This window comes from Arvicola amphibius, chromosome 4 (genome assembly GCF_903992535.2).
Source record: "Arvicola amphibius chromosome 4, mArvAmp1.2, whole genome shotgun sequence".
NCBI lineage: Eukaryota > Metazoa > Chordata > Mammalia > Rodentia > Cricetidae > Arvicola > Arvicola amphibius.
The window spans coordinates 151,661,310-151,687,030 of NC_052050.1; the positions used below are offsets into that span (position 1 = coordinate 151,661,310).

At 44.0% G+C, this 25,721-nt stretch overlaps 1 protein-coding gene across 1 annotated transcript in view; it reads left to right on the top strand.

Annotated features, from left to right (window-relative positions):
• The window catches only part of Csmd1 (CUB and Sushi multiple domains 1), a 1,175,551-nt gene that overhangs the window by 1,038,227 nt on the left and 111,603 nt on the right, over window positions 1-25,721 (top strand). Inside the window, exons 38-41 of the mRNA XM_042054928.1 lie at window positions 1,911-2,029; window positions 4,544-4,613; window positions 9,460-9,576; window positions 15,899-16,108. Of these exons, the coding sequence (XP_041910862.1) occupies window positions 1,911-2,029; window positions 4,544-4,613; window positions 9,460-9,576; window positions 15,899-16,108 (516 nt within the window). The remainder of the gene's footprint in view (window positions 1-1,910; window positions 2,030-4,543; window positions 4,614-9,459; window positions 9,577-15,898; window positions 16,109-25,721) is intronic.

Consider the following 25,721-nt stretch of genomic DNA (forward strand, 5'->3'; position numbering starts at 1 on the left):
GAGAGAGAGATGGTCTTGCTACTCTTTAGTGTGTAAGTTTTAAATGTAGCTGTGATATCCTATGCAATTGTCTTTTTATGTTTGGCAGTTTCGTCTTCAATGACAAACCTTAAGTGGCTTAAAACCCGTGTTAGAAATACAACCTATTGCAATTTAATGCAAATTGTGTGTGCTTAAACAGAGCTACTTAGGAAAAATCTATTTCAGCCCAGGAAAGATTTATGCCACAGCTCACGACTGCTGCCTGTCTCATACGGAATGGCTGCACGCTGAAGTGTGGCATATTCTGGCAAGTCCACGTCCCAGCCCAGACTCAATAGCTGGGGCTCAGGTAGCAGTCCCTCTTGGGGAAAATGACTCTGTCTTCCTCTTGGGATAAGGAGAAGGGCACTGATCTCTGGATAGTCTCAGATGCATGGCTTGCAGATTCAGATTCACAGAGTAGAAAAAGCATTCTGACATCTTGTGGAAGCCACAGACAGAGGCTACACCATCAACTGGTATAGCTAGATCAACCACAGACTTCTTTAAGGTTTTGGAGTGGTGTCAGCTAGAAGGCTCTTCTGGGAAGTAGAGTGGGGAGCATCTTTCTCGGTGGCTATGCTGAGCACAGACAGCACCTCCTTTAGTAGTGCATGCTCTTTCTAAGAGCTTTGTGTCTAGAGTAGGGAACCAGCCCTTGTGCCCATGTGAGCAAACTCCGGGAGAAGGCAGATCCATGTTGTCACTGCTGTTGACCTTCATGTCCGTCACTGCCTGGTTATTGTGTGTGTGTTTATGTGTGTGAAGTCCTAAGGGATGATGCAGCACAGCTGGCCCAGTCTGGGTGGTTCTGCAGGTGGGAGATCAGTAGGTAAACTCATAGTGCAGGGGAGCTCAAGGATGGCATGGCTTTACTGGACCATTTCATGCAAGACTGTGATTCTGAATTAACTGGTGCCACCACCACCCACACTTCTTTCCTGTGTGACATGGTGTGTTCCTGTCAAGTTCCAGAACACAAACAAAAGTCCAAGATGACAAGAAGGCTCACCAGTGTCACCGAAGAAGCCCTTCTCCACTTTCATGGAGCCCTGGAAGGATGGAGGCCAGAATTTATACATGAAAAGCTCTGGGCTGTAAATAATTAAATTAACACAGATACCATTATCTGTTGCTCATGCTCTACTGTCAGAATGCAACCATTTTATAAAACTCAAATCTTTTTGGTGAAAAAAAATTGCACATTTTATTCACTGAAATACCATTCTTGTATGTTTTCACTTTTCAGAATGATATGGCTGTTAAGTAATACTTAGTTAGTTATTCTGATATTTTGGATTGTATTCCAATAGTATATGATAGATTTCTATTGCAATCTGTGAGCAATTTAAATGAAGGGAAGGACCAGGTTACAACATTTTATGTCTGTAAATATTGGTCCTATTTATCCAAGATTGGACTACCCACAAGCTTCTTGTTTCTGGGGGTAAGGAGCAGTGGAAGAGGAGAATGAATGTGTGCTTGTATGTCTTTTCCTAGAGAGCGGGAACTCCTGGTTTTCCAGACTTGAAAAGTTTCCTCAGAATGCCAGAGAGATGATAAGAGAGCATCACTCCAGGCTTTTTCTGCAGCAGGAAACGGTCTTGGTTGCATTCGTATTCAAATTGGGGTGTTTGATGTTAAATGTGGAACTGTTATTTTTTTTAATCTAAGAAAAACCTGAATCTCTTCCATGATGGAAATTAATCAAGGTACTATTAAAGCTTATCTTGCAACTTCTATTTAATTCCCTTTGATCAAACAGCTAGGAGCATGTAAACCTTTGCTCGTCTCTACAGGAAGCAATGAGAAGCAAAGCTCCCACTAGGGATGCTAGAAGTGTTGTTGACATTCCCTGATCCCCAGCATCTGTCTTTGTGTCCTTCTAGCTGTGGGTCTGGCTGCGTGCCAGGAGCCTGTTCTCCCGAGCAATGGCATCAAGATAGGAGACCGGTACATGGTGAACGATGTGCTCTCCTTCCAGTGCGAGCCAGGGTACACCTTGCAGGTAGGCACCCTTGGGGCTGTGAGGGAGGCTCAGCACACTCACTTCTGGTGTTCTACCCCATAGGCATGCTCCAGGTCATGTCCGTGCAGCCAGTGTGTTCCCCTTGCTCTGTGACTGAGCTACCAATGCAGCTGATAAAGCCACCATCGTCAGAGTCACACTGTAAACGCTGCAGGGATGGAGAGACTAATCAGGATGGTTCTTCAAGACAATCATTGTACTTGAACTTGTTACAATAGAGAGAATTCTGGGTCCTGTGTCATGATTTCCACATGCAGAGGCACCTTGGTCTACTTCCACATGCTTTTCGTGTGGTCTTTTTTCCCCTTGACTTTTGTTGTAACTGACTAGAGTCTACTTTTGTCCCGTGAGATCAGCATTCAGAGCCGTGTCCTTTTCTGATGTCCATGCTCTTTTGTGTCGAAGATGTGATCTTGCAGCCTCTGTCAGCTTCCTCTTTAAAGTGATAGTTTAAGACCTTGGAGAGCAAATCCTCTTTCACACAGGGATTTTTTTGTAACAGATGATTGATAATCTTCCTAGACAAGCGAGCCTGTGAACACACATCAGATTGCTTCTTAGCCTTGTTCATCACATCGAAGCCAAGTCATTGTCTTTATTGGGAATAGCACTGAGCCCAGAGTTCGGGGACTGAGATATTTGCTAACATCTTGTAGATATTCATTAATAGTCACAAGAACAGAAGTGAATGCTGAGCTGCGTTTATTACTAACACACCTTAGCTAGCGCACTACTTCCTTCGCACACCTTAATCACACGCTGTCCAGCAGAGCGCTTCTCCTAGACCAGTTCTCGCAGAGACATCTACACCAGACACAGAGGTGCCGCCAATAAATCCCGAATATCCATCCGAGTGACCTCCGAGACACACCCAACGTAGCTGTGTTTTCATACCCTCTTAAAGCATAAAAATTCAAAAATTACTCTTTGGGTAAAATCTTGAAGATAAAAATCTCCAGGATCCGATTTTGTATTTGATCTATCACACAAATTTTGTTTGAAATCACTCATCCAAGATGTTTATGGTCCTGTCCATAGCAGAATCTGCTCTAGATTTGAAATAAATGACCGTTTTACTGGCAGTCTTCATAAATATCTTTAAAGGCTTTTGCACTTTATGCTTAACCATAATTCAGGAAGAAATTTATTAAATGTAATTTAATGGGTCACTGGATATATAAACACGTTCACTTTAGCATCAGACTGTCTCGTTGAAAAACACGGACTTTCATCTGGATGTGCCGGTGCATGCCTTTAGTCCTAACACTTTGGGGGACCAAGGCAGAGGAATTGTGAATTTGAGGCCAGTGGGTAATGAAACAAAACCTTGACTCAAAACCAAACATTGTGGTAAAGACAATGGCTGGGCACACACTTGACAAACAAAGCTAAGAAGCAAACACATTCTTCCTTTAGAACTATTTTTAAAATGCCAGAAAGAAGGAAAATTGAAATCAGGTTTGTAGCAAAATAATTAGCTTTGGGAGTTCGCCACCTATCTTTGTTGACCCTAAATGCGAATGCATGCCTCTTGGGTCCCCAGTGTGTACAGTGCGTACACCATCCCCTTGGTGCCGCTTGTAGGTGGCAGATGAAATGTCTGAGATGAGAGGAAATGGCAGAGATGGTCACTAAACCACAGGGAAGAAAAGTGGAAACAGAGCCACTGGGGGGCTAGCTAGGGCAGTAGTTCTCAACCTGTGGGTCTCGACCCCCTTGGGGTCAAACAATCTTTTCATAGGGGTCACCTAAAGCTATTCTGATTCATAAGAGTAGAAAGTTGCAGTTATGAAGTAGCAACGAAAATAATTTTATGGTTCAGAGTCACCACACTGTGAGGAACTGTATTAAGGGGTCTCAGAGTTAGCAAGATGGAGAGCCACTGGTCTGGAGCCTTCTGTTGGGGTCCCTCTAGAGCCTTCCGTTTAGAAAGAGTCAGCCCAGGTGTCCTCACGAATCTCTCCACTGCTGGTTGGTCTTTAGGAGAGGAAGTTCAAATTGAAAGTGGAAGGTGAGGATTCATCTCACTACAGAGAGGTGGCAGCCATGAGCTGCTTCCCGGTAGACCAGGCGGGGCTAGACAGACAGCGAACATGTGTGACTTGTGCAAAGTCAGGAAAGTTACCCCAAAATGGGCAGGCAGCAAATTCTAGCACACCACCCTGTCACCCCATACTGGTTGTCACCAGTCCCTCTCACCCCTCAAGCCAAATGCTGTGATGATGCTCTTGCAGGGGAAATAAGGCATCCTTTGCCCAGCTCTGATTGTCCTCCTAGGGCAAGATGAAAAGTCAACAGAAATGTCACCTTTTTAGACAGTCAAGATTGTGATAGTGAAAAGGATCACGTCTGTGTAAATTGGCTGATTGATCTTTCCAAAGGGGACTCATGAACAATGGTCAGATTCATGGTTTTTAAATGCCTGGCATGTGGTTCATCCCTAAATACTGTGCTGCAGTTAACAAACAAGTTTTGTGGTTTTCTTCTCAACAGGGCCGCTCACATATTTCCTGTATGCCAGGAACTGTACGTCGCTGGAATTATCCCTCCCCCTTGTGTATTGGTAAGTACATCCTGCACAGCCTTGCTGAGTGACCCTCATTCAGCCAGGTTGCTTCCACCTACGCCCTTCCATGTCCCTCTCAAAGCCCACACTGTCCCCCTCAAAACACACATTATAGAGAACACAGTCACATGGGGTAGAGTCACAGGAATGCAGTGAGCACCTTCCTGTGGAATTCAGAAGTTCAGCTTTCGGGGGAATTTGGATCAGACTACACAGGGAAGCTCTGAGTCTCCCAGCTCAAGGTACCAAACAGTTCAAATCCATGCCAAAATCCCCATTTATTAATCTATGAAGGAAGTTGGTAACAACTCTGACAGGCTGAGTGGTTTTTCTGAACATGCTGTTAGCCTCCGGAAAAGCATGTTTGCGGAAGCAAAGCTCAGAATTATAAGCAAGCCACTGAATGAATCTCTAGAAACCAGCGAGCTTGTATTCCACATTGAAAAGCCCAGTGACGGCTATGTGGAGATGCCCTTACCAGCGCTGGACAACCTACTGCCTGTTGAGTGGGAAGAACCCATGCCCGAGGCCCAAAGCATCCCAGTGCAAGTCACAGAGCATCCAGCCCCTGACCAGCGCCGTAGGATCGGCTTCCCCAGAGTTTGGGGGTGACATCACTACCCTGCAGACACCACCAGTGTCTGTCTTCTGTTCCTGGCCTCAGCCCAGAGACTGTGCTCACTGTTCCAACGAGCCCTACCTCCTCTAGTTCCCTGGACAGCTGGCACGACAGAGCCTGTGGTCAGCAGCAAATCCAGCAGCCCTGAGCTGGTCACTGTATAAAATGTTCTTAAGTTGTTTATCATGCAGTTTTTATATTTTTAACATGAATTTTGATATTTTTTCCCATCCATCAGTCAAATAGTATGGAGGGAGAGCGGGTGCTCTTGAGTTTGGGTTCAGCCTTTAACATTGCCTGTCAGGGTCCTACCTTTAGTCTTAGCTCCCTGTGTCTGGGCTAACTGGCTGTTCATGAGATTTGGGCACCATTATCATCATTTACGCTATCCTCTCACAACTCAGAGGACTTTGACAACAGGCATGCCTGGCCTAGCACATCACCCAGTTTATCAGACTTGCATTCCTGTGGCTGTATCAATGGCTATCTAGAACCATGCTTGCTGTGTCAGGGTCTCTCCGACAGTTCCTGAGTCTGTAGGGTCCTCCCACCCTGGGCTATCAGATTGGCACCCCAGTGGCTGTATCAGTGGCTATCTAAAAACCAGACTTCCTTTGGCAGAGTCCCTCCGGCACTTCCTGAGTCTGTAGGGTCCTCCCACCTTGGGCTCAGCTGTTGTCACATTCAGATCTCTGCTGTCCACATCCTTCTCAGGCAGCCCCTCCTGTCTGGGACTGATTTAAGAGAAAGCATCATCTGTGTCCACGAGTCAAGCAACTTACAAACCTGTGACATATTATCTTCCGGACTGGCCTCAGTTTCAGGATTGACTCTGTTAGCCACTATTGTATAGTGTGAGGTCCACGAGGTCAACAAGGTGATAACCGTCGGGTGCTTCACTGGCATCCGGGTTCCCCTGCTTCCCAAACAAATCTTACTATGTAATGGTTTTGAAGAATACGCAGTTTAACTGGCTTGAATGTGACTGTGTACAGAGGATAAGGTATGACCCCAAACATGGTGAGCAAACAGAACTCCACACACTAGAGGGGCCTTGCTCAGGAAACAATTACCATCTCTATTCGCCATCCGATTCTCTTCCAAGGGAGCATTCTTCCTCAGAGTAGTGACACACGAACATAAATTTCTGTATTAACATACCTTCCACACAAAACACTCCTTGTCTAAAACAGAGGTTTGTATCCCAGCCTTATCTGGAGGAAGAGGCTGGAGGATGTCAAGGAGGCTGGAGGTTCTTCCCACGGAACACCCGTCTTTCCGTGAACTCCCATTTCCCACGTGTAGCAATTGCAGTTCTCCCGACTCGAGAGTGGAATCGACTCCCGGCCTGCATATTCAGCTGGGGGCCGTTGTGTTTGCTCAGCACTTTATAAAAAAAAGGGGGGGGTTTATCTGAATTTGAATAACTAACTTACATTAGCAAGACATATGACTTTTACATGTCCTCTAATGAGTTTTTTTAATATAAAAAATACTGATGTTACATCTACTTCTACAATTTTTGACAAGGCGCACAGAGGGCTCCCCCGTTGTCAAAACTCACACCTGACTGCGATGAGCCTTGAAGACTGACATAAGAAATCAAAGCATTTTGTAGCTGGCAGCTCCAGGTTTATCTGAGCTGAAGGAATTAGGAGCAGGAGTAGTCTGTAGAGAGATCATATTTTGCTCACCAGCTTCCTAGAAGCCTCATGTCCTAATTCCTTATAATCGCAGAACTAATGGAGTCAAGGTACATAAGCCACTTTCTCACTGAGGACCGGGCTCTGTTCTCAGAGCTTAACTAATACTGGCTGTTTTTAATATCTCATCAAGCCCTGAAGAAACCAGGCAGTTTGCCAGGGGCCCCAGCAGAGTTAGAGTTCATAATGGGGCAGATGGGACTGGAAATTTCTGGAACTGTAAGGTTCTCAACAGTCTGTGACCTGTGTCGTGGAATAAAAAAAATGCATCTGTTGGTTCCAGAACATGAAAAACCTGCACAAAATAAAATATATAAGTCCAGGAAAGTGCAAAGTCCCTGATATTCCATAGCAAGTGTCCCCTGCCCTTTTGAAATCAGCATTGGCTGGTAGTCAGACTGCTGACTGAGCAGGAGTTTGTATGAGCGAGTTATGAGCAGGAGAGGATCGAGGCAAAGGGAGTCAAAGAAACGCTAAGAAGTAGCTTCTACCTGGCCACGATGGAACATAGCAAGCCTAGAGCTGGAGAGATGGCTCAGTGATTAAGAGCACTGGTTGTCATCCAGAAGACCCGGGTTCATTTCTGAGCACCAATACAGTGGCTACAACTCCAGCTTCAAAAGGTCTAGCACCCTCTGGCCTCTGCTGTGCATATTAGCTACACACATTTTACATAGACGTAAATACTGACAAAATACCCATATGCATAAAACATTTTTAAAACACAGCATGCTGGCAATGGGGCTCTCTTGATATCTCAAAGCAAGGTAGATGGGGGTCACACCTTTAGGGAGTTCTGGTTTGAAGCTCATCTGCTCGTTCTTTTTATATGTACGAGGCTGACCTGTGCTGGTAGCTCTCACATCACACAGAAGTCATCCTGTGCCTAGTGTCTAGACACCCATGGGATCCAGCACACTGTCCCTGCCCTGTGTTCAGGATATCTAAAACTGAGGATGGCACCTGTCACTCCAGCTTGGTGCCAACTCCTGTTCAAGATGACCATGCCAATTCCTCCTCTGAAGGATGGAGATTCCATTAATAGACGTCCGTATGTCATGACACTGGATTTTTTTTATAGTTATACTCTAAGTTGAAAACTCCTTCTTAGAACTGTCACCATCATTGGACACTCATCTTCCTGTCTTTGTGGCCATTTTTCGTTTGTGCTCCCTGTGGGTGGACACCATCTCCACCCTCCTTTCAGCTAAAGGATCCTATGTGGAGAGGTGCTTTGGTGTAGCCCCCATACTGGCATAACTTCAGCCTAGTGCAGGCCCAGGCAGCACCCCCAAGTAGCCTGCACTTTGAACACGATTCTCATCCGCTGACAGCTCCCTGCTGGATTGCTCTCGGAGTTACAGACATGCCGATATCATCTGAGCTGGAGTCTAGAATCAAAACTCATCACAGCCTTAAGAATCTTTAAGTTCTTAAGGTTATTTCTTGAATATGCAGAACGTTGAAACCCAGATCACACAATGGCTGTCTTGAGCTACTAGCCACAGTTCACCAGGGCTGGCTTTCACATATTTCCTCCCAGGAAATTTGCCCTTGTTGGTTATCTAACCTTGATGATTGAAAGTAGTTTGAAAATTAAAAGACCCTACAGTGCATGCTTGTGGCTTTCTGGCAGAGGCTTCTGAAAACAGGAACTGAGTGCTTATAATAAGAGAAATTTTTTTGTACCTTGTCCTCTAGAAAAGACGTGACACCATTTGCCTCATTAGTCGAAAAGACATGAAATTGTCTTTTTAGCCCGTCACAAATGGTCAACCCCTAGGGCTCCTGGTGAACCAGCCTTGTGGCTAATGTAAACAGATGTTCATATTGTTATAAAATCAGCCATGGCTCTTTGCTGGCAGACATCAGACACGGTAGCACAGCGTGTGCATAATTAAAACACAGGGACTTTCTGTCTTGGCAACATGGAACTGTCTGAGATTGAGTGGTTGCAGGGAGCTACATTCTCCAATGTAAGGGACTCAGAGGCCGGGGCTACTGAGGATGCTGGGACTCTAGAACCAGGCAGAGCTGGAGCATCCTGGAGAAGAGGGAGGTTTTCCCAGCTGTGAACCTTCAAGCCAATTTCTTATTCTATTGACATGTTCCATCTGTCATGGGAGGTGGTCATGTGAATACCAGTCTTTATGACTGCCGTGGGGCTTCAGGGTTGTTACTCATTTGTTTCCACACAGTAGGAGCCCAAGTGAACAATCAATGCTGGATAGCAATACTACCACAAGCAAGAGCTGAAAAGCCAAAGTCAACCCGACGCCTGTTTGAAATGCACTGTTGAGCCAGCTGACCTTTGCTAAGAGCCGGTAGTGCCAGAAGGCACATAGAGAAGAATCTTTATTCCCAAGTATCCCACAGAGAGGAGGGAAGCTGGGCCCCGAGTAACCTAGACACCACCCTGTGGACTTTCTCTTTCCTGGTGTGGTCCAATAAGCTGTGTTAGATTAGGTATCCTTGCTGAACACAAAACACTGGGAGACTCCTGTTATCTTCTGTTTAACAGCCACCTGTGGAGGGACGCTGACCAGCATGAGTGGAGTGATCCTGAGCCCAGGGTTCCCAGGCTCGTACCCCAACAACTTGGACTGCACCTGGAAAATATCGCTGCCCATTGGCTATGGTGAGTGAGCCAGGAATCGTTCCACCCGGCAGAGTCTCCCCAAGGGACTGATGTGTAATGATCCATTGACTAAACCATGTCTTTAATTGACAGTAGATAAGAGATGTAAGTAGAGCCTTGACACAATAACATTGAGAGCATGAGGTTATTCTCAAACATCCATTCGGCCATGTGGGTCTCATCGAGGCAAATTTAATTAGCTGAATGATGCCTTGTCACGGCAGATCTAAGTCAGAAGTCTCTTCCTTCACATCTCTGCCTGTTCCTGTCCAGTTCTGGCATTCAGGTGTGGTGACTCTCTGGAAATTTTTAGGGGTTTCTTATTTTGACTCATACTAAATGAAATATAACACATAAACTTGGAAATACAGCATCTTTTTAACTTTTTAGTTACATATTATGATTGTACTACAATCATATATTATGAATATATTGCATATATTGAGTATTGGTTTGTGAAATTTTTAACATGTATTTAGCTATTAATTTTCATGTTATCTGCTTTAGAAAAAAATGCAATTTTGTTAAGAACACTAAGCTCTTCTTTTCCCCTAACTTCAGAAACACATGATCTTTGTGAAAGTCTCTCATTTTCTTCCTAGTCAGTCTTTACGGATCTTGTGCCTTTGGTCTCACTGTAGCCACTTTATCTGGGCTGCCAGCTCCTCTCTTTCCTCTAAAACCAATTGTGTACCAACGGAGAAACTCAGGGGCTATCCCAGGTACTAGTCACTTGGCATCTAGATACCAAACACTTAGTATATAGATGAAAGATGACCAGAAGTTCTATATAAATCATGGTCTTAGACAATCAAGGAGAGGAATGACCAGAAGTTATAGAAAAATGATTGTTCTAGATGATCATGGAGTTTTCAAAGCATTTCCCTTGAAGAGCTACGCCCACGACAGCGGTATATACAGAGAAAACTTTAGTGAGGACATAACTAGCCAACTTGCCGGTAAGAGAAGACTGGGGTCCTACAGAGGAACAAAGACCCTGCTTGGCTTGGCCAGGTAAATGGTAACAGATGTTGTCAGCTAACATTTGGTTAGCTGGACACGGTAAGTGGGGGGCATCCCAAGAGCACCAGTACATGGAGTCTTGACCCAGGACATTTTGGGAGCCATAGAAAAGTCATGTGACAAAAGACAGGGAGGAAGATAAAGCCCATGACAAAGAGTTGAGTGACTTTTCCTTGGAAGATATCACTCTATAGATAGGGCACTGATGGTAGATGGAAGAAACAATTCCACCTAGTTCTAACTGTGTGAATCAGGGAGTTGTTGGGTCACTTATGGGCTTATGACTGAGGAGTTGCTTACAGATGTCTCAGGCATGCTAGTTCACCGAAAGTTCCATCACAGCATGGACAACAGCTCCTGAGGCCTTCATCCTTGGAGCTCCCTGAACAATTTACCTGCAGTTTAGTTACTTGGAGGCCTCCTGTTCATGGCAGTTCTTACTGCTTACGTATAAAATCTTGTGGAGGGTCTATGTGAATCTTGTAATTTCAGGAACTTCTTGAGACTTCTGAGTTTTATTTCCTTTGGGAGCCTTGTAAATTTCGTTTACTTCAAGAGTCTTAAACAGCCTTGTACCTCCCTCCAGCAAGGCATATTTTGATTTAGAGAACAACACCCTACCCTTCCTCTAGGTCTTGTATCTTTTTGTTCCTTTCTGGGCATCTTTGTCTGAGCTGTGGATAGAAGGAATAGATGGTATAAATACCTGTTAGACTGCTTTATCAGGATATAGCAGGAGTTTGACCAGGTGTGTCTAGACACGAATGATTAGAAGGCAACTTGATTGACTAATCACATCCATTTCATGAGCAGTAGCAATTGCTTCTGCACTGAAGCCTGTGGCCTCCCAGACCTGACTTCCAGTTCCAGGTCTAAATGTCTTCCTGTGGGGCAGGCCTTCAGTCCAGTTGGAAAGCCGCTGATTTCTGTGGCAGCTGTGCCATGAGCGTACCAGCGGGCACACCTTGGCCGGTGTGTTGCTGCTGTAACATGTAGTCCCATAACCAAGCAGGACAGTTAGTGACAATTCTCCCCCAGCATCTCATGTGGCATTTTTCAGCACTGTGAAAGCTAGCCAACGAGGAGAGAGTTTCCAGTTCAGTCACAGTCTGATGTCCCTATGTCCTGAAGCTAAGCCCTGCAAGGGTCTTCAGCAACACCAATTTCTCATCTAGTTCTGGTGTGCAACCAGCAACAGTGGGAATAGCTTTATGACTTAGGAGGCCTCATGGGTCTCCTTGGTCAAAAACATACAGGATTGTAGCACAATGCTAACACTAGGATTTTTCAGCCAACAATCATGGTTTCTTGGAGTACCTTTTCCTAATCACAGTGTCTTCATTTAAACTCCTTAACAGTTATCTTTCTTGTTCTTCAAGATGTTTTTACAAACCTGTAAGAAACTCAAAGATTAGCATTATATAATAGTGACTTTTTACTTTTCTACCTCTCATACCTGGCCCAGACTGGGCATTAAGGACCATTTAAATGACCTCTGTGTCAGCAGCTACCTTATTCATATTTTGGGGTTATTTTCTTCTTTTTTGTTGATTTAGGCTTCTGTGTGTTCTGCTTTGGTAAAGTGGAATCTGCTTAGAATCTCTGGGTCTGTCTTCTTGACTAGATCTTAAGGTGCAGTTATGAGAAATGTCAGTCCAGAGTCAGTGAGCTCTCACTAGCTCAAGTCAGTTGTCTCTGTGGGTATCCCCATCATGGTCTTGACCCCTTTGCTCGTATTCTCACTCCTCTCTCCCTTGGACTGGCCTCTGGAAGCTTGGCTCCGTGCCCTGCTGTGGATCTCTGCATCTGCTTTCATCAGTTACTGGATGAAGGTTCTATGATGACAATTAAGGTAGTCATCCATCTGATTACAGGGGAAGGCCAGTTCAGACACCTTCTCACTATTACTTAGGACCTTAGCTGGGGTCATCCTTGTTGATTCCTGGGAATTTCTCTGGTTCCAGGTTTCACACTAGCCCCATAATGGCTCCCACAATCAAGATATCTCTTCTCTTACTCTCCCTCTCTATCCTTCCCTCATCTGAAACATCTCATTCCCTCATGTTCTCTTCCCCCCTCTCCTTCTCTCCTCCCCCTCCTTTTCTGCCCTCCCTTCTCCTCGTGCCCATGCCCCCAATTTTCTCAAGAGATCTTGCCTATTTCTCTTGGGAAACCTGCATAGGACCAAACTAAGCCCTCTGAATGTAGGTGACAGATGTGTGATTGGTCAGTCTTTGTGACCACTGGCAGTGGGACCAGGATTTATCCCTACTGCTTGAAATAGATTTTTGGAGCCCATTCTTTTTGGAGGGATACCTTGCTCAGTCTAACTATAGAAGGGAGGGCTTTGGTCCTGCCTCAAAGTGATATGTCAGACTTTGTTTATCCCCCATGGGAAGCCTTACCCTCTCTGAGGAGTGGATGGGGATGCGGTGGAGGAAGGTGGGGGGAGTGGGAGGAGGGAAGGGAGTGGGACTGGGATAAGTATGTAAAATGAGAAAATATCATTTTAAAAACAAATTAATTAATAAAAGAGAAATATCTTCTAGCTATTTTATTGTTTTATATGTTTTTTTTTCTTTTTTAAAAATCATGGTTCTTTTCTTTATAAACCACTGTGTTATAATTTCACAAAATAATATCCTAAATTACAAAATGCTTGGACCATCTGCTACCATGAGGCAAATATAAATGGTCTTTTAGATGGTTTGCTATCCACATAGCAGATAAGTTAATACTCATAAATTTCATTGGCTGAAAATGAGGGCTTTGCTGCAAAGTCAGGAGCACATTAAAGTTTGGTCAGGGTCGGAAGGCAAATCCTTTACGCAGTGGACTCCACACTGGCACTTGATCTTCAAAGCATCACTGCAACCAGATGAAAGTGTGCTGTGTAAATTTCAGCAGCGCTGGTCTTCGAGTGCCTTCCTTGTTAAATTCATAGAGTTTTAGAATATTCTGGGAGATAATAAAAGAATATCTAGGCTGTGTTTGTTCTAATCCCTTCAGTTGGGCTCTGTAATGTCAATCTGGAAGAGGTTTGTTAGAAATTAGATAGCAATGCGATCCCACTTTAAGCCAGATTAGAGCCAAGCTCTGTTTCGTTTGCTGATAGGTATTAGGTGATGTGATGTGTGTCTGGATACTTTATCCCTCTTAAAATGGTAATTTTGCTCACAATATCGTAATTGTCGTGATTCTACTTCCTTTTCAAGTTTAATTCCATGGCAGTAAGAAAACCTCCCTTTCTCTAACCTCTACTGTTTAGATGTTGGCTGTCTTCCATGTGGTTGGCGCTTGGTGTGGCTGTTGCCTTAGAATTTCCTCTGAATTGTTGTATCCCAGAACAACAGACTGGGCATTCCTTACCTGCCTCCTAGTGAGAGAGTTGTGTGTCCGCCAAGATGATGTAAAACGAAGCCAACACTTACTTGGAAATATTCAAATTTGGCTTACTAATTGAAAATACTTCTTTCTCTTCTAACTTTTGTCCCTCTAGCCTCTTTCTAAAGTTTCATGTCTGCTACTTTCTCTCATTCTTCCTCCTTTGAACCAGTTTGAACAAATTTAATAGAAGCTCATTTCCTCCAATAAGTAGCAGATGCACTTGACTCATGAGGTGGTGAGCTGTAGTCTAGCTTACCTCACACTACAGGAAGCAAAGACTGCACCAGTCTGAGCTGAATGCGAACCTTACTGTGACCTTCCTGGTGTGACAGTGGTCATAGCACCTGACACTGCTGAGCCTCTGTGGTTCACCTGTAAAATTACAATGGCAGTAAGCGTTACCCCACTTAGTGGTTTTGAGAAGGAAGTTGGCAAATGGGATTCTGACAGGGTAGTTGGCCTTATGCTAAGCCAATTAGAAGGACAATAGTTTGATGTGTGTCCCTCCTGCCAATTTTCCTTGTTAAGACTTTAAATTTATAGAACCATTTAGTTCTTTCTTCCCCACAGCTCCTTCCTTAGCTCTTCTTTGTAGTTTTTCACTCGCCTGACTTTTTATTACCTCTTTCCTTGTATGTGTGCCATTTTCCCTGTATCTACTCTGAGTTAGGATAGCTCGTGTAACTGGATTTAATTTTCAACATAGGACATAATGTACTCAATAAAAAAAAAATCACTCCTTACCATCAAAACAAAGAGATAATATGTAGTAACTCAATGAAAGACATGGGTCTAGCTTGTAGGAGAGCCTGAGTTTGCTCTCTAGAACTGCATTCGGGGAATGGGAACAAAACAATGAGAAAGTATTTATTGTATCACTAATATCAACAGTATAGATTCCATTGCCAAATTCAATCATGGATTTATTCAAAGATTAATGTCATTGAATTTCTGTTTTAAATTTTCAAACAAATTAAACCAGTTTAGAGCCAGCCTTCAAACATCCAAAGGCCATGTACCACAGAAAAAGACTCTGAACTGTCTTGATTGGGACTTTCTTCTACATTATTGGCCATAACTTGTTCACAAAAATCAATGAGGACAATATCCTGATATACTGAGCTGAGCCAATCTGTTGTATTTTGAACTTGGCCTTGATTCTAAGATTCACATTGACCATTATCAGACTGGGTTTCTTGGGAGCCTCTGTAACTTGTTTTGCATGTTAAACATAATCCCTGCTTATCCAAAAATCTTTATGCAATAGTATAATAACCTAGTTGTAAAAATAAACCTCCAAAAAGCCAGTACATTCATTTTTTTGTGTTTGTGTACCTATGTACATGTGTGTGCTCACATGCCATTCCATGTGTGTGGAGGTCAGAGGACATTTTTTAGGAGTGGTTCTTCCCTTCCATGTGGATCTCAGGGACTGAATATATGTCATCAAGCTTAGAAACAAGTACTATTAGCCAATGGTTCATCTTGAAGACCCAAGAATATGTTTTAAAGTTTGTTTTGTGCTTTTAATTTAGTGTTGATTTCTTTGATAAAATCGTGATTAACATGTAAATGATGTCATGTATGATTCCAGCCTGTGTTTTGATGGAGGAGGGTTATAATCATTGCTGCAATGACAAGTCCTTAAATTTCCATTTTGAGAATGATGCCTGTGCCTCTCTGGGATATGGTACTGGCAGGACTCATACTTCACAGAATCTGACATTTGGTATGAATTCTGCAGACAAAGATCACACAGAGTTAGGCTAAGCCAAGGAATGTCTTCAAAGATACAGTGTTTCTTCCACCATGCCTCTTCTTTTTTATAGAAATAAAGTGATAATCCCTTTAATCAGCCATGATCTTGGATACATTATCATGAACTTTCTGAAGATTTCATGTTCTCTCGTAGGTGCACATATCCAGTTTCTGAATTTCTCAACTGAAGCCAACCATGACTACCTGGAGATCCAGAATGGCCCTTACCACAGCAGTCCAATGATGGGCCAGTTCAGCGGCCCTGACCTGCCTGCATCACTGCTGAGCACCACACATGAAACACTCATCCGTTTCTATAGTGACCACTCACAGAACCGGCAAGGATTTAAACTCAGTTACCAAGGTAAGCAGTGAAACATACGGCTCTATAGATGCTTCTTTTAATGCTACACTTAGTACTACATTTAATACTAAATCTCCCTGATTGATTAGAGCCTTGTACAGCCAAATTGATTCCCAGAGCATGTGGGTCTCTGATTTATGCGATCCTGACAGTCCTGGAACATGGGGCTAAGAACACAGTGGAGAAACTCAGCCAGGTATAGACTTCATCCACACCCTACTGTCAGCCTAATCTCCTTTCCTGTCTCTTCCTTGTCATCATCGTACTCCTCTAGTCGCAGAACCCTCTCATCTGTCACTTGACCCGTATAGCCTTTGTCATTTTAGGACATGAATTGGACCAGAAGCGTGAGCTGATATCAGAGGTAAGACAGGCAACCACAGGCACTTGTATGTTGTATCTTAGTTCAACATCATCCTCTCTACCCCCTTTGAACCTTGTTACATCATTGTCTTAGTCGCTGTTCAATTGCTGCAAAAAAGACACCATGACAAAGGCAACTCTAATAAAAGACAGCATTTAATTGGGGTGGCTCATAGTTTCAGAGGTTTTGTCCATTATCACCGTGGCACAAAGCATGGTGGCACACAGGCAGACGTGGTGGCACACAGGCAGACACGGCACACAGGCAGACACGGTGGCACACAGGAAGACGCGGTGGCACACAGGCAGACACGGTGGCACACAGGCAGACACAGTGGCACACAGGCAGACGCGGTGGCACACAGTCAGATGCGGTGGTACACAGGCAGACACGGTGGCACACAGGCAGACGCGGTGGTGCACAGGCAGACGCGGTGCTGGAGAAATAGCTGAGAGGTCAACATCCTGATCTGCAGGAAACAGGAAGAGGGAATGCAGTTGGGCCTGGCATGAGCTTTGGAAATCTCAAAAGCCTGCCCCTAGTGACACACTTCCTACAACAAGACCAAGTCTACTCTACCAAGGCCACACCCCCTGATCCTTACAATCCTTTCAAACAGTTCTACTCCCTGGCAGCTAAGCATTCAAACATATGAGCCTGTGGCTCCATTCTTAGTCACAGCACCACTGTCAGTCAAGAGAAGCAGTTCGAAGCAAAGCATTCTCCTCTCTCATGCATTCAAACACAAAGTCATGGAGAAAAGTTCCTATCGCTTTACCCCAGAGCACCCTTGAACTGTCAGAAAAAAAAAAAAGCTCAATGTTTTTATTACATCTGAAATCTCTTTGTTGACCTTCTCCAAATATTGTCAAATCAAACGAGTTGGAAATGCCCCTGGCTGACTTTCTTGCTACCCTTCTTTTTCAGGACAGTTCTCAGAAACAGGGCACTGACATTTTCTCACAGTGACAAGCTAGTATTTAAGGTTGACTCTCTGGTGCTGTTACGTAAATTCTCATCTAAAATGTAAAATGTTGGTATCAACTTCCAGAATTGGGGGAAACAGAGAGAGGTATCTTTTTCCCTCTCCTTTGGGGACTTATGTAGACCTCAGATCATGCGCACCACACAGGTATGTCTGTCACCCGACCATGGTGACCATCCTTAGAGTGAGGTGGGTTTTACCTGAAGTTCTCTGTGTGTAGAGGTCATTAGTGCTGCCCAGATCAGGCCTCAGGTCCGATGCTCCGGGGTGACCAAGGGTGAAGGCATGACTGGTTTTGCTGATAGTCTAAGATCATTTGGTATGGAAATTTCAAGAATCTAATCTTAGTTTTTTGCCATGGCTGTTAGATAAGACTGGGTCCCTGAGCAACTACAGGATTAAGAACTGGCATGAAATGGAGAAGTATCTATCTTACTTTAAGTCTCTTAGATTTAGGGTGATTTTTATTACTGAATGAGAACTAGACTAAACCAACAAATATCCTGGGTCTTCTCAAAATTAGGAATCAATTGCCTATGCATATGTTTAATAAGCAATCTACCAGAAAGAACAGTACAGAAGAGTGGTGGCCACTGACGGTCTACTCCATGCTCCAGGATAGCCTGGTATCTGGCTCATGCTGGTCCCCAGTCAGTATAGCACATGAATTTTATATTATGTTGGTGTTCCCTCCCCAGTGCTAAAGGACATGCATTCTGCTTTCTGTGCTCTTTAGGGAGGTTCAGGCACTATGAAGGTCTCTTCTTTATGTTAGGTCCTATGTTCCTTACTGCTCGTTAAATGAAATCTACTTCAATTCCTACCCATTGCAAATAATGCAAACTGCTCTGTCTCTCCAACCCTCGCCAGTGCAGGGTCTGGCATGGCAATGTTTGGTTTCCATAGTGGGTTTCTTTCTGGACTTTGGTTTTAAAAGTAGCAGTTTATAGGGGAAGTTGGGATTCCCTGTTTGGATTCTTCTTCTCATTGATAATTAGAAAAGGGAATCTGAAGGAAGCTTGGTGATAATTTTCTTAGGGTTTAAAAGACAAACAGCGGAGCAGGTAAATTGTAAGTGTTGTCAGCTGCGAGGAAGCCAGAGAAGAGGGAAAAAAGCTGTGTTCCTTAAAGTCAGCCACGTGGTGGAATGGGAGCAGCCCCAGAGAAAGAGTGAGCCCCTGTGCAAACAGACCTAGGCTTTGGAAAAAGAAGAAAATTTAAAAAGAAACGGTCCATATTTTAAGTAACTCAGAAAAGCAGACAAGCTTTGCATAGAAAGATACAAGTGGGTCCATCAGCAACATCACTGAAAAGGAGTTACCGGGAAGAATTGGTTCATTTTCTCATTAAAGGGATAATTATTCCTCCCATCTTGTTGGCCTGGCTTTACATGAGTCAGCCGTCCTGAAAGGAGGTCTCTTCATCCGTGACTGAGAGACCCAGCTTGATTAACTCTTAGTTTGGTTTCATGGCTATGGCGGGGGGGGGGGATAGCGGAAAGTAATGTTTTAATCTGGGGAGCAGATCAGAATGGAGTACCTCCACCCAGAGCCAGAATGAGATTTCAATCTTATGGCCAGAATCCAATTCTAACATGGTTCACCAAAAACCATTATTAGTGTCTAGACTGCATTTCTCTGTCATATTCTGGCATGTCACCTCCTGGTAAGGATGATCATGTAGAAGACACAAACCCAGACCTCCTTTCTAGCATCCCTGACGTCTTCCCAGAGCAGAGCCAAAGACTTTGGTTTAAAACCCTTCCTGAATCTCTGGCAAGAACTGGGGGAGTAAGTCCATGGTTAAGAGCACTGGCTGCTCTTGCAAAGAACCAAGTTTCAGTTCCAAGTGCCCTCTTTGCAGCTCAAGACTATCTGAAAGCTCAATTCTAGGGGACCAGCGACCTTTAAAATGCACTTTTTTAAAATTTGTTGCAAGGGAGGCCCATGGCTAGCACACATACATGGAGGATAAGGACGGCTGCAGGAGCTTTTTTTTCTCGTTCCCCTGTGTATGTTTCAGATCTAGAGTTCATGTCAGAAGCTGCAGCAGCATCAAGTGACTTTACATAATGAACAATTTTGTCATGTCAGTGACTCTCCCACTTTGAATTAGGGACTCAGTATATAGACCAAGCTGGCTTTGAACTTGGAGAGATATACCTGCCTGTGCCTTCTAAGTGATGGGATTAAAGTTGTGTGCCACCATGCTCAGTCCCATTAATATATATAATATATAATCAGCATATTATATATAATATAATTTATATATATAATATATTACATACCAATGAGTTTCTCCTCCCTCCTCTCCTCCTGTCCCCTCCCCTTTCCCATCAACCCCCCCAACCACTCCTCCTCCATCTCCATTTAGAAGGATCTAGTCCCTTTTATAAAACAGATCATATGATTACAACTTGTTTATTGGATTCTAGAAAGTGATTTGATCATCAGACTTTATACAGATTGTAACTTTTTGCCGTGAGTTTCCTCTCACAAATTACAAAACAAAAGGGATGTGGGAACATCCATCAAAAGAGAATCATTGAGGAGAATTTAACCTCACATTTGAAGTTCTTCCATAAGGTGCTGATTAAAGGCTGACCTCTTCTGCAGCTCTTTGCTGCTGGAAAGACACCTTCTGAAAACACTATCAGCTGTCCATCCTAAAGGACAGGGTCACAGTACTGCAGAGGAATGGCTCCCTTCCCAGGCTGACGGGCCCTTTAGTTTGGGCAGCATCAGTATGGAGTCTTTTAAGCTAGTGTCAATCAGCATGATTTTAATATCTGAGCCTATAAGGAAGTGGTTACATAGATGTGTCTCAAACCATTGGCCAACTCCAGCAGATGCAGCACATTTGAGGTATCTCTCTTCTTGAGTCCCTTGATTGTATATCCAATATTCCAGTTTCCTTGAAACTGTGAGACCTCAAATACAGAGTCCGAACCTAGTATTGCTTTCCAAACTACTTCATCTCATAGAATCTTACTGTTTGCTTGATTATATTTGGTCACCCCCAGGTCTCTAATAAGTATCTTAATCCAAGCTTCAGGACTTGTAACCAAGTTAACCCCAGGTGAAGCCTACGCAGAAACCACATAGACAAGGGGTCACATACTGTTATGGTTTATGATTTAGTCATTGCCAATGTCCATGTCTACAGCTAGATGTCAGCAGTTCAAGAGGTACCCATGGGTCAGCTTTCCCTTCTTCTTGCATATTAAAATTTGAAAGTATCTCCCTGGATAAGATACTGGGGATCAGTGAAGAAGGCTCTCGACTTTTTAGCAGAGGCAGGCCATTAGGCAGGCTCTGACTCCTGAACCTCTCTGTACTCAGTGGTATCACCTGCCTGGCCTTCTGGACTCTGGACCTGCGAACACTCTTGAAGGACCACCATCCAGGCACCTAGTTGGCTGAGCAAATATTTTATCCACTTGACACGTGGCTTTTAAATATTCACATAGAAGATGTCGCTAAAAAGCATAATTTATTATAATTCATTTTTCATAACGAGAAAGCAGGAAAATCAGTGGTACAATGAAGAATGACAGCATGAACTTGAGACGCGCTCATTTCTCATAGACTGTCATATTTAACAGGAATTTTGATGCGATGGTTTACCAGTGTTTGTCATTGTGTAGAAACTGGCAAACAGACACTGACATTGATTTGTTAGACACAGAGGCATCCCTAGTTTCTACGCAAGATTTATAAACATTGGGTGCAATCAATAACTCATAAGAAGATGCGTATATCATAAGGACAGGCCTTGTCATTCACAGTAACGTCTGCTCTGAGTATCTTATTCCTCAGCTCTGTCATAGATTCTTGACTGCTTAAAGGTCAAAAAAATGCTCCTGCTGCTTAGAGCTGTCTTGAAGCTAAATGGCTTAGAAAAAAGACTTTGCTGAGTAACACGAGATGTTGTGTCCCATTTCTCCATGAAGCAGTGGGAAGGATGAGAGAATGTGGCTGTTTATCATTGATGTAGGTAACAATCCAGAAGTGGAACAGACATGGGAACAGTCACTGCTGCTTCCATTGGCTGTCACGGGAAGAACTTGTAAAACACTGAGACTGGAGGTGGATGTGGGTAGTATCTGTCGCTCAGCTTCACACAGAGGGTGAGCCTAGGTGCTGCAAAACCTTGTCTTCATGGTGCTGATGAGCATTGGTGCTTGGTTGTGAAAATACTTGTGAAATGTCTTGTTGACTAACTCCCTTTTCCTGTTGAGGTAGCTTTCAGAGATATTGAGTCTCTCTCTCTCTCTCTCTCTCCCTCTCTCTCTCTTTCTCTCTCTCTCTCTCTCTCTCCCTCCCTCCCTCTCCCTCTCTCTTTCTCCTACATTACAATGCCTCCCTCTAATAATAATTGTTCAATTATGAAAATCTTATAGATGGCTTTGTGTACTTTGACCATCAGAAGTAAAAATGAACCCAGTGCCCTTTTCCTTCCTTTTTTTGTTTTATATATATTAAATAGGCAGACTTTTAAAGACTGTGGGATATGGAAAAATCTGCTTGTTTATGATTACAATGAGAAAAACTCTGAGTTGTCTGTGTGCATTAACTTTGTGTATGGAGGGTATATTTTTAGTGACCAATTAAACAGCCTCTGTACAACATAGATTGAAGAGTTTGTTCGAATATACGAACACACCGATTGTCCCTGTGACTCAGCCGTTGTTTACAAATGAAGTTGATGTATTTCTAAAATTCAGTCTTTTTCTGCTCCCTGAGTCATTGTGAACAACATAGAGTTCCCTGGAAAAACTTGAACAGGGACTTAACCTGCTCCCTTTTCCCTAAAGGCCTGGTGGGTCCTGCTCTCAACGTGAGGCTCCTGACTGGATTGGCTTTGAATAAGAATGCTTCCAGCCATGGGCAACCAATGGTTAGGTCCTTCCTTCTCCTATGGGGCATCTTTTATTCTTCTGGAAGAAGTTCCCTCTAAGTAGAAATTCCCTTTGCTCTAGAGTAGACTCTTACAGAGGAGGACCCAGTGTGCAAGGTCCATCACTTTCCTCCCTGTGGCTTTTCTGAAGGAAAAGGGACCAAGTCTTCCGCTTTCCTTCATCTCCTTTTTGTTGCTTCTAGAGTAAAGATCCTTTTATGGTGTGAAAGTGGTTCACTTATCATTTGCTGAATCAAAACATGAAACACCGTCATGGTTCAGGCTATGAGAAACAATTGGGTGAAAGATACCCTAGCCGAGGTCTCAGGCAGTCCAAGGCCTGGACGGGGTTGTAACTGTGTAGTAATTTGATTGATTTCATCGGTAGATATTGGTTCTAGAGGTCACATAACCAGTGGGATAGTTCATACACAGCAAGTAGTCCTGAGATCCACGATGGTAACAGAGGGAGGGTGTAAGCCGTCCAGTCTTCAAGAACAGCCAACTTGGATAACTTGCACGCTTATGTGTGTGCTTGACTGAGAAATTGTGTGGGCCACCATCTGTAGTTTAGATGCTATTAGGAAAAGAAAAACCTCTTTTTCCAACTATTATAATAGCCGGCGGCTGTTAGCGGGGAATCGTGAGTTTCAAGCTGAAAGGCCACTTTAATTCCCCAATTCAAGCTTGTCACAGAGGCTGATTATGTGGGTAGAAATGGCTGCTGCCTTCAGCCCAGCTTTATCCATCCCTAAAGAAACCCAATTAGAGTTCTTAAATTATCCAGCAGGCTTTACAGCAAAATTAACTGTGTGCAGTGTGCATGCATGCGTGTGTGCGTGCATGTGTGCATGCGTGAGTGTGTGTGTGTTCACTAGAGATATCTGTTAACCATGGCCTTGTTTATTTTGTTCCACTGTGAGTGGTACTTGTGTGTCGAGCCTCCAAGGTACCACTAAACCCTGAATGACTCTCCCAATGAAGTCTAGGTTAGCTTGCAGGTAGTTTCCTGAGAATGGGCAATCAGCTTTCATTTTGCTTTTTCCCTTGGGGGTGTAACCAGCAGTCTATGGACTGCATTGAAGGGCGCAATTTTTTTTTCCATCGTTTTCATTGCATCCAAAGTAAAGTGGAGTTAGGGCAGGTGATTTCATTCTAAAAGAGAAAAAGAAAAGGAAAAAAGAAAAGTGTATTAAAAGGGGATCTCTGTCCATAGTTGAGCACAGCATAGAATTTTCCTTTTTTTGGAGAACATGCACCGACAGCATCATTTGAGACTCAAGCAAGGTATCAGGGTGAATGGCAGGCAGCCCCAGTGGGATACAGAACGCTGGTTCTCAGGAAAGGCTACATCCACAGCCTTCAGTGTGGAGAGGCCCTTGAGAGGCAAAGGTAGCCTGTGGTGTGTGGTTTGCAGAGCTGTCTTGGGAGGGACACAATCAAGTAAGGCGTTGAGGATACCCGGTAGGGGTGTTGGGGGCGCTTGTGGATCAGGCTCTCCTTCTGGGGTTTCTCATCTCATTAGTAAAGGAGTTTACAACAGGAACAAACAGAAGCTTTAGGTCCATTTTATCAGAGTTTAAAAGAAAAAAAATCTCAGGGTGGGCAAGCTGTAAATCTCAGCTGCTGTCTGGCAGAGGCAGTGGAGGGAGTGGGGTGGGGCTGGGGTTATACCTTTTAAGTCAGTGTAGAGGTCATACTCTTGGAGGACAACAGCCCTGTTGAAGGGAGGGAGCTCTACAGTAGAGTAAGGAACCCCAAAATGTTGGGCAAAAGTGTTAAGGAAAACACGCTTGGAGAACAGGGAAATTTACGTTTTTCCGAATAACTCAGGAAAGCATGCAGACTTAAAGCTCTATATGCCTGTGGGCCCCGAGCTTCTATACCCGAGCTGGGGTTCTGAGAATGAAATGTACAGCACTATTAAAGAACTTTTTATTCTGCCATCTCTTTAGCATGGCTCAAGGTAGCTTCATCCCCCCAGGGGTGGCTCTTAGCCAGAGGAATTAACCCACTCAACTGGAATGTTAGATCTCCACCAGGCCAGAGGGTCTAGTCTCTTGGCCAGGAGGTTTTTCTGCTATAACATTTATATTTAAATCTAGGTTCTGCCTAAGTGAGAAAACATGCAATGTGCGTCTCTCCGAGCATGGCTTGCTTTCTTCATATCTGCTTCCCTGGGCAGGGCAGGACCCTGGCTCCTGAAACTGAACTCGTCTAGACCATTTGTTCCCTACCTTCCTCTGGGAACAATGTCTGCATGGAGCCTTTTCTCAGCAGGCTTCTATTGAGGATTTTGTGGTTCTAGAATGTCTTTTAGTTCTTGATTTCCCACTGTCAATCACAGAGGTTGACTTCTTCCTTAGAGTCACGGTGTAATTGCATATTTAATAATTACTAAAGCCTCATGAGGGTGATGGCTCAGCCTTAGGTGTTTTTAAATTGCCACCCAGAGTCAGGTCGGATGATGGAGTCCTGTTGCTATCTGTGCAGCATCTTCCTGATGCTGAAGATGAGAGGGAGGACACACTGAAATATGTTCTGGTAGTGCAGATGCACCTTGTCTCACTGTAGTGATATTTGTTTGTAATCTAACAAATAAAGCTGACAGTTCAGAGAAGCAGGGCAGCCAGCCACTAGAGAGACCTTTTACCTACACCAAATCCTCAGACTGAAGAGGCAATCCTGTCTCTGCTAATTCTCAGACTGCATGCTCAGACTGCATCTGAGCTCCTGTCTCCTCCCACCTTACATTCCCCTCTCCGCTCAGCCATATCCCTTCCTGTCTCCACTTCCTTCGTGCTGAGATGAAAGGCATGTGACTCCCAAGTACTGAGATTAAAGGTGTGAGCCACCACTGTCCGGCTCTGTTTCTCTTTTAGACTGGATCGATTTCACATAGCCTATGGTGGCCTTGAACTCACAGAGATCCATCTACCTCTGTCTCATGAGTGCTAGAATTAAAGGCATGTGATCCCAGCTGCTGGGATCACCTTTGTGTGAGCTCTGTTTCTCTTTTTGACAAATTCAATCTTGTGTAGCCCAAAGTAGCCTTGAACTCACAGAGATCTGTCTGCCTCTGTCTCCTGAGTGCTGGGAATAAAGGTGTGTGCCACCACTGCCTGGCCTCTGTGACTAACTAGTGACTTAGCTCTGCACTCTGACCTGCCGGCAAGCTTTATTTGTTAGATTACAAACAAAATATCACTACAGGTCACCTCTAGACCATCATCAGATCCCTGCTGCCAGTTTCTCACTGTTTACTTTCCTCATTTCTGTGACAAAATGACAGAGATAAACAGTTAAGGAAGGGTGGCTGCAGAGGTTCAGTCCGTGGTCACTTGGTCCCATGCACTTGGGCAGAA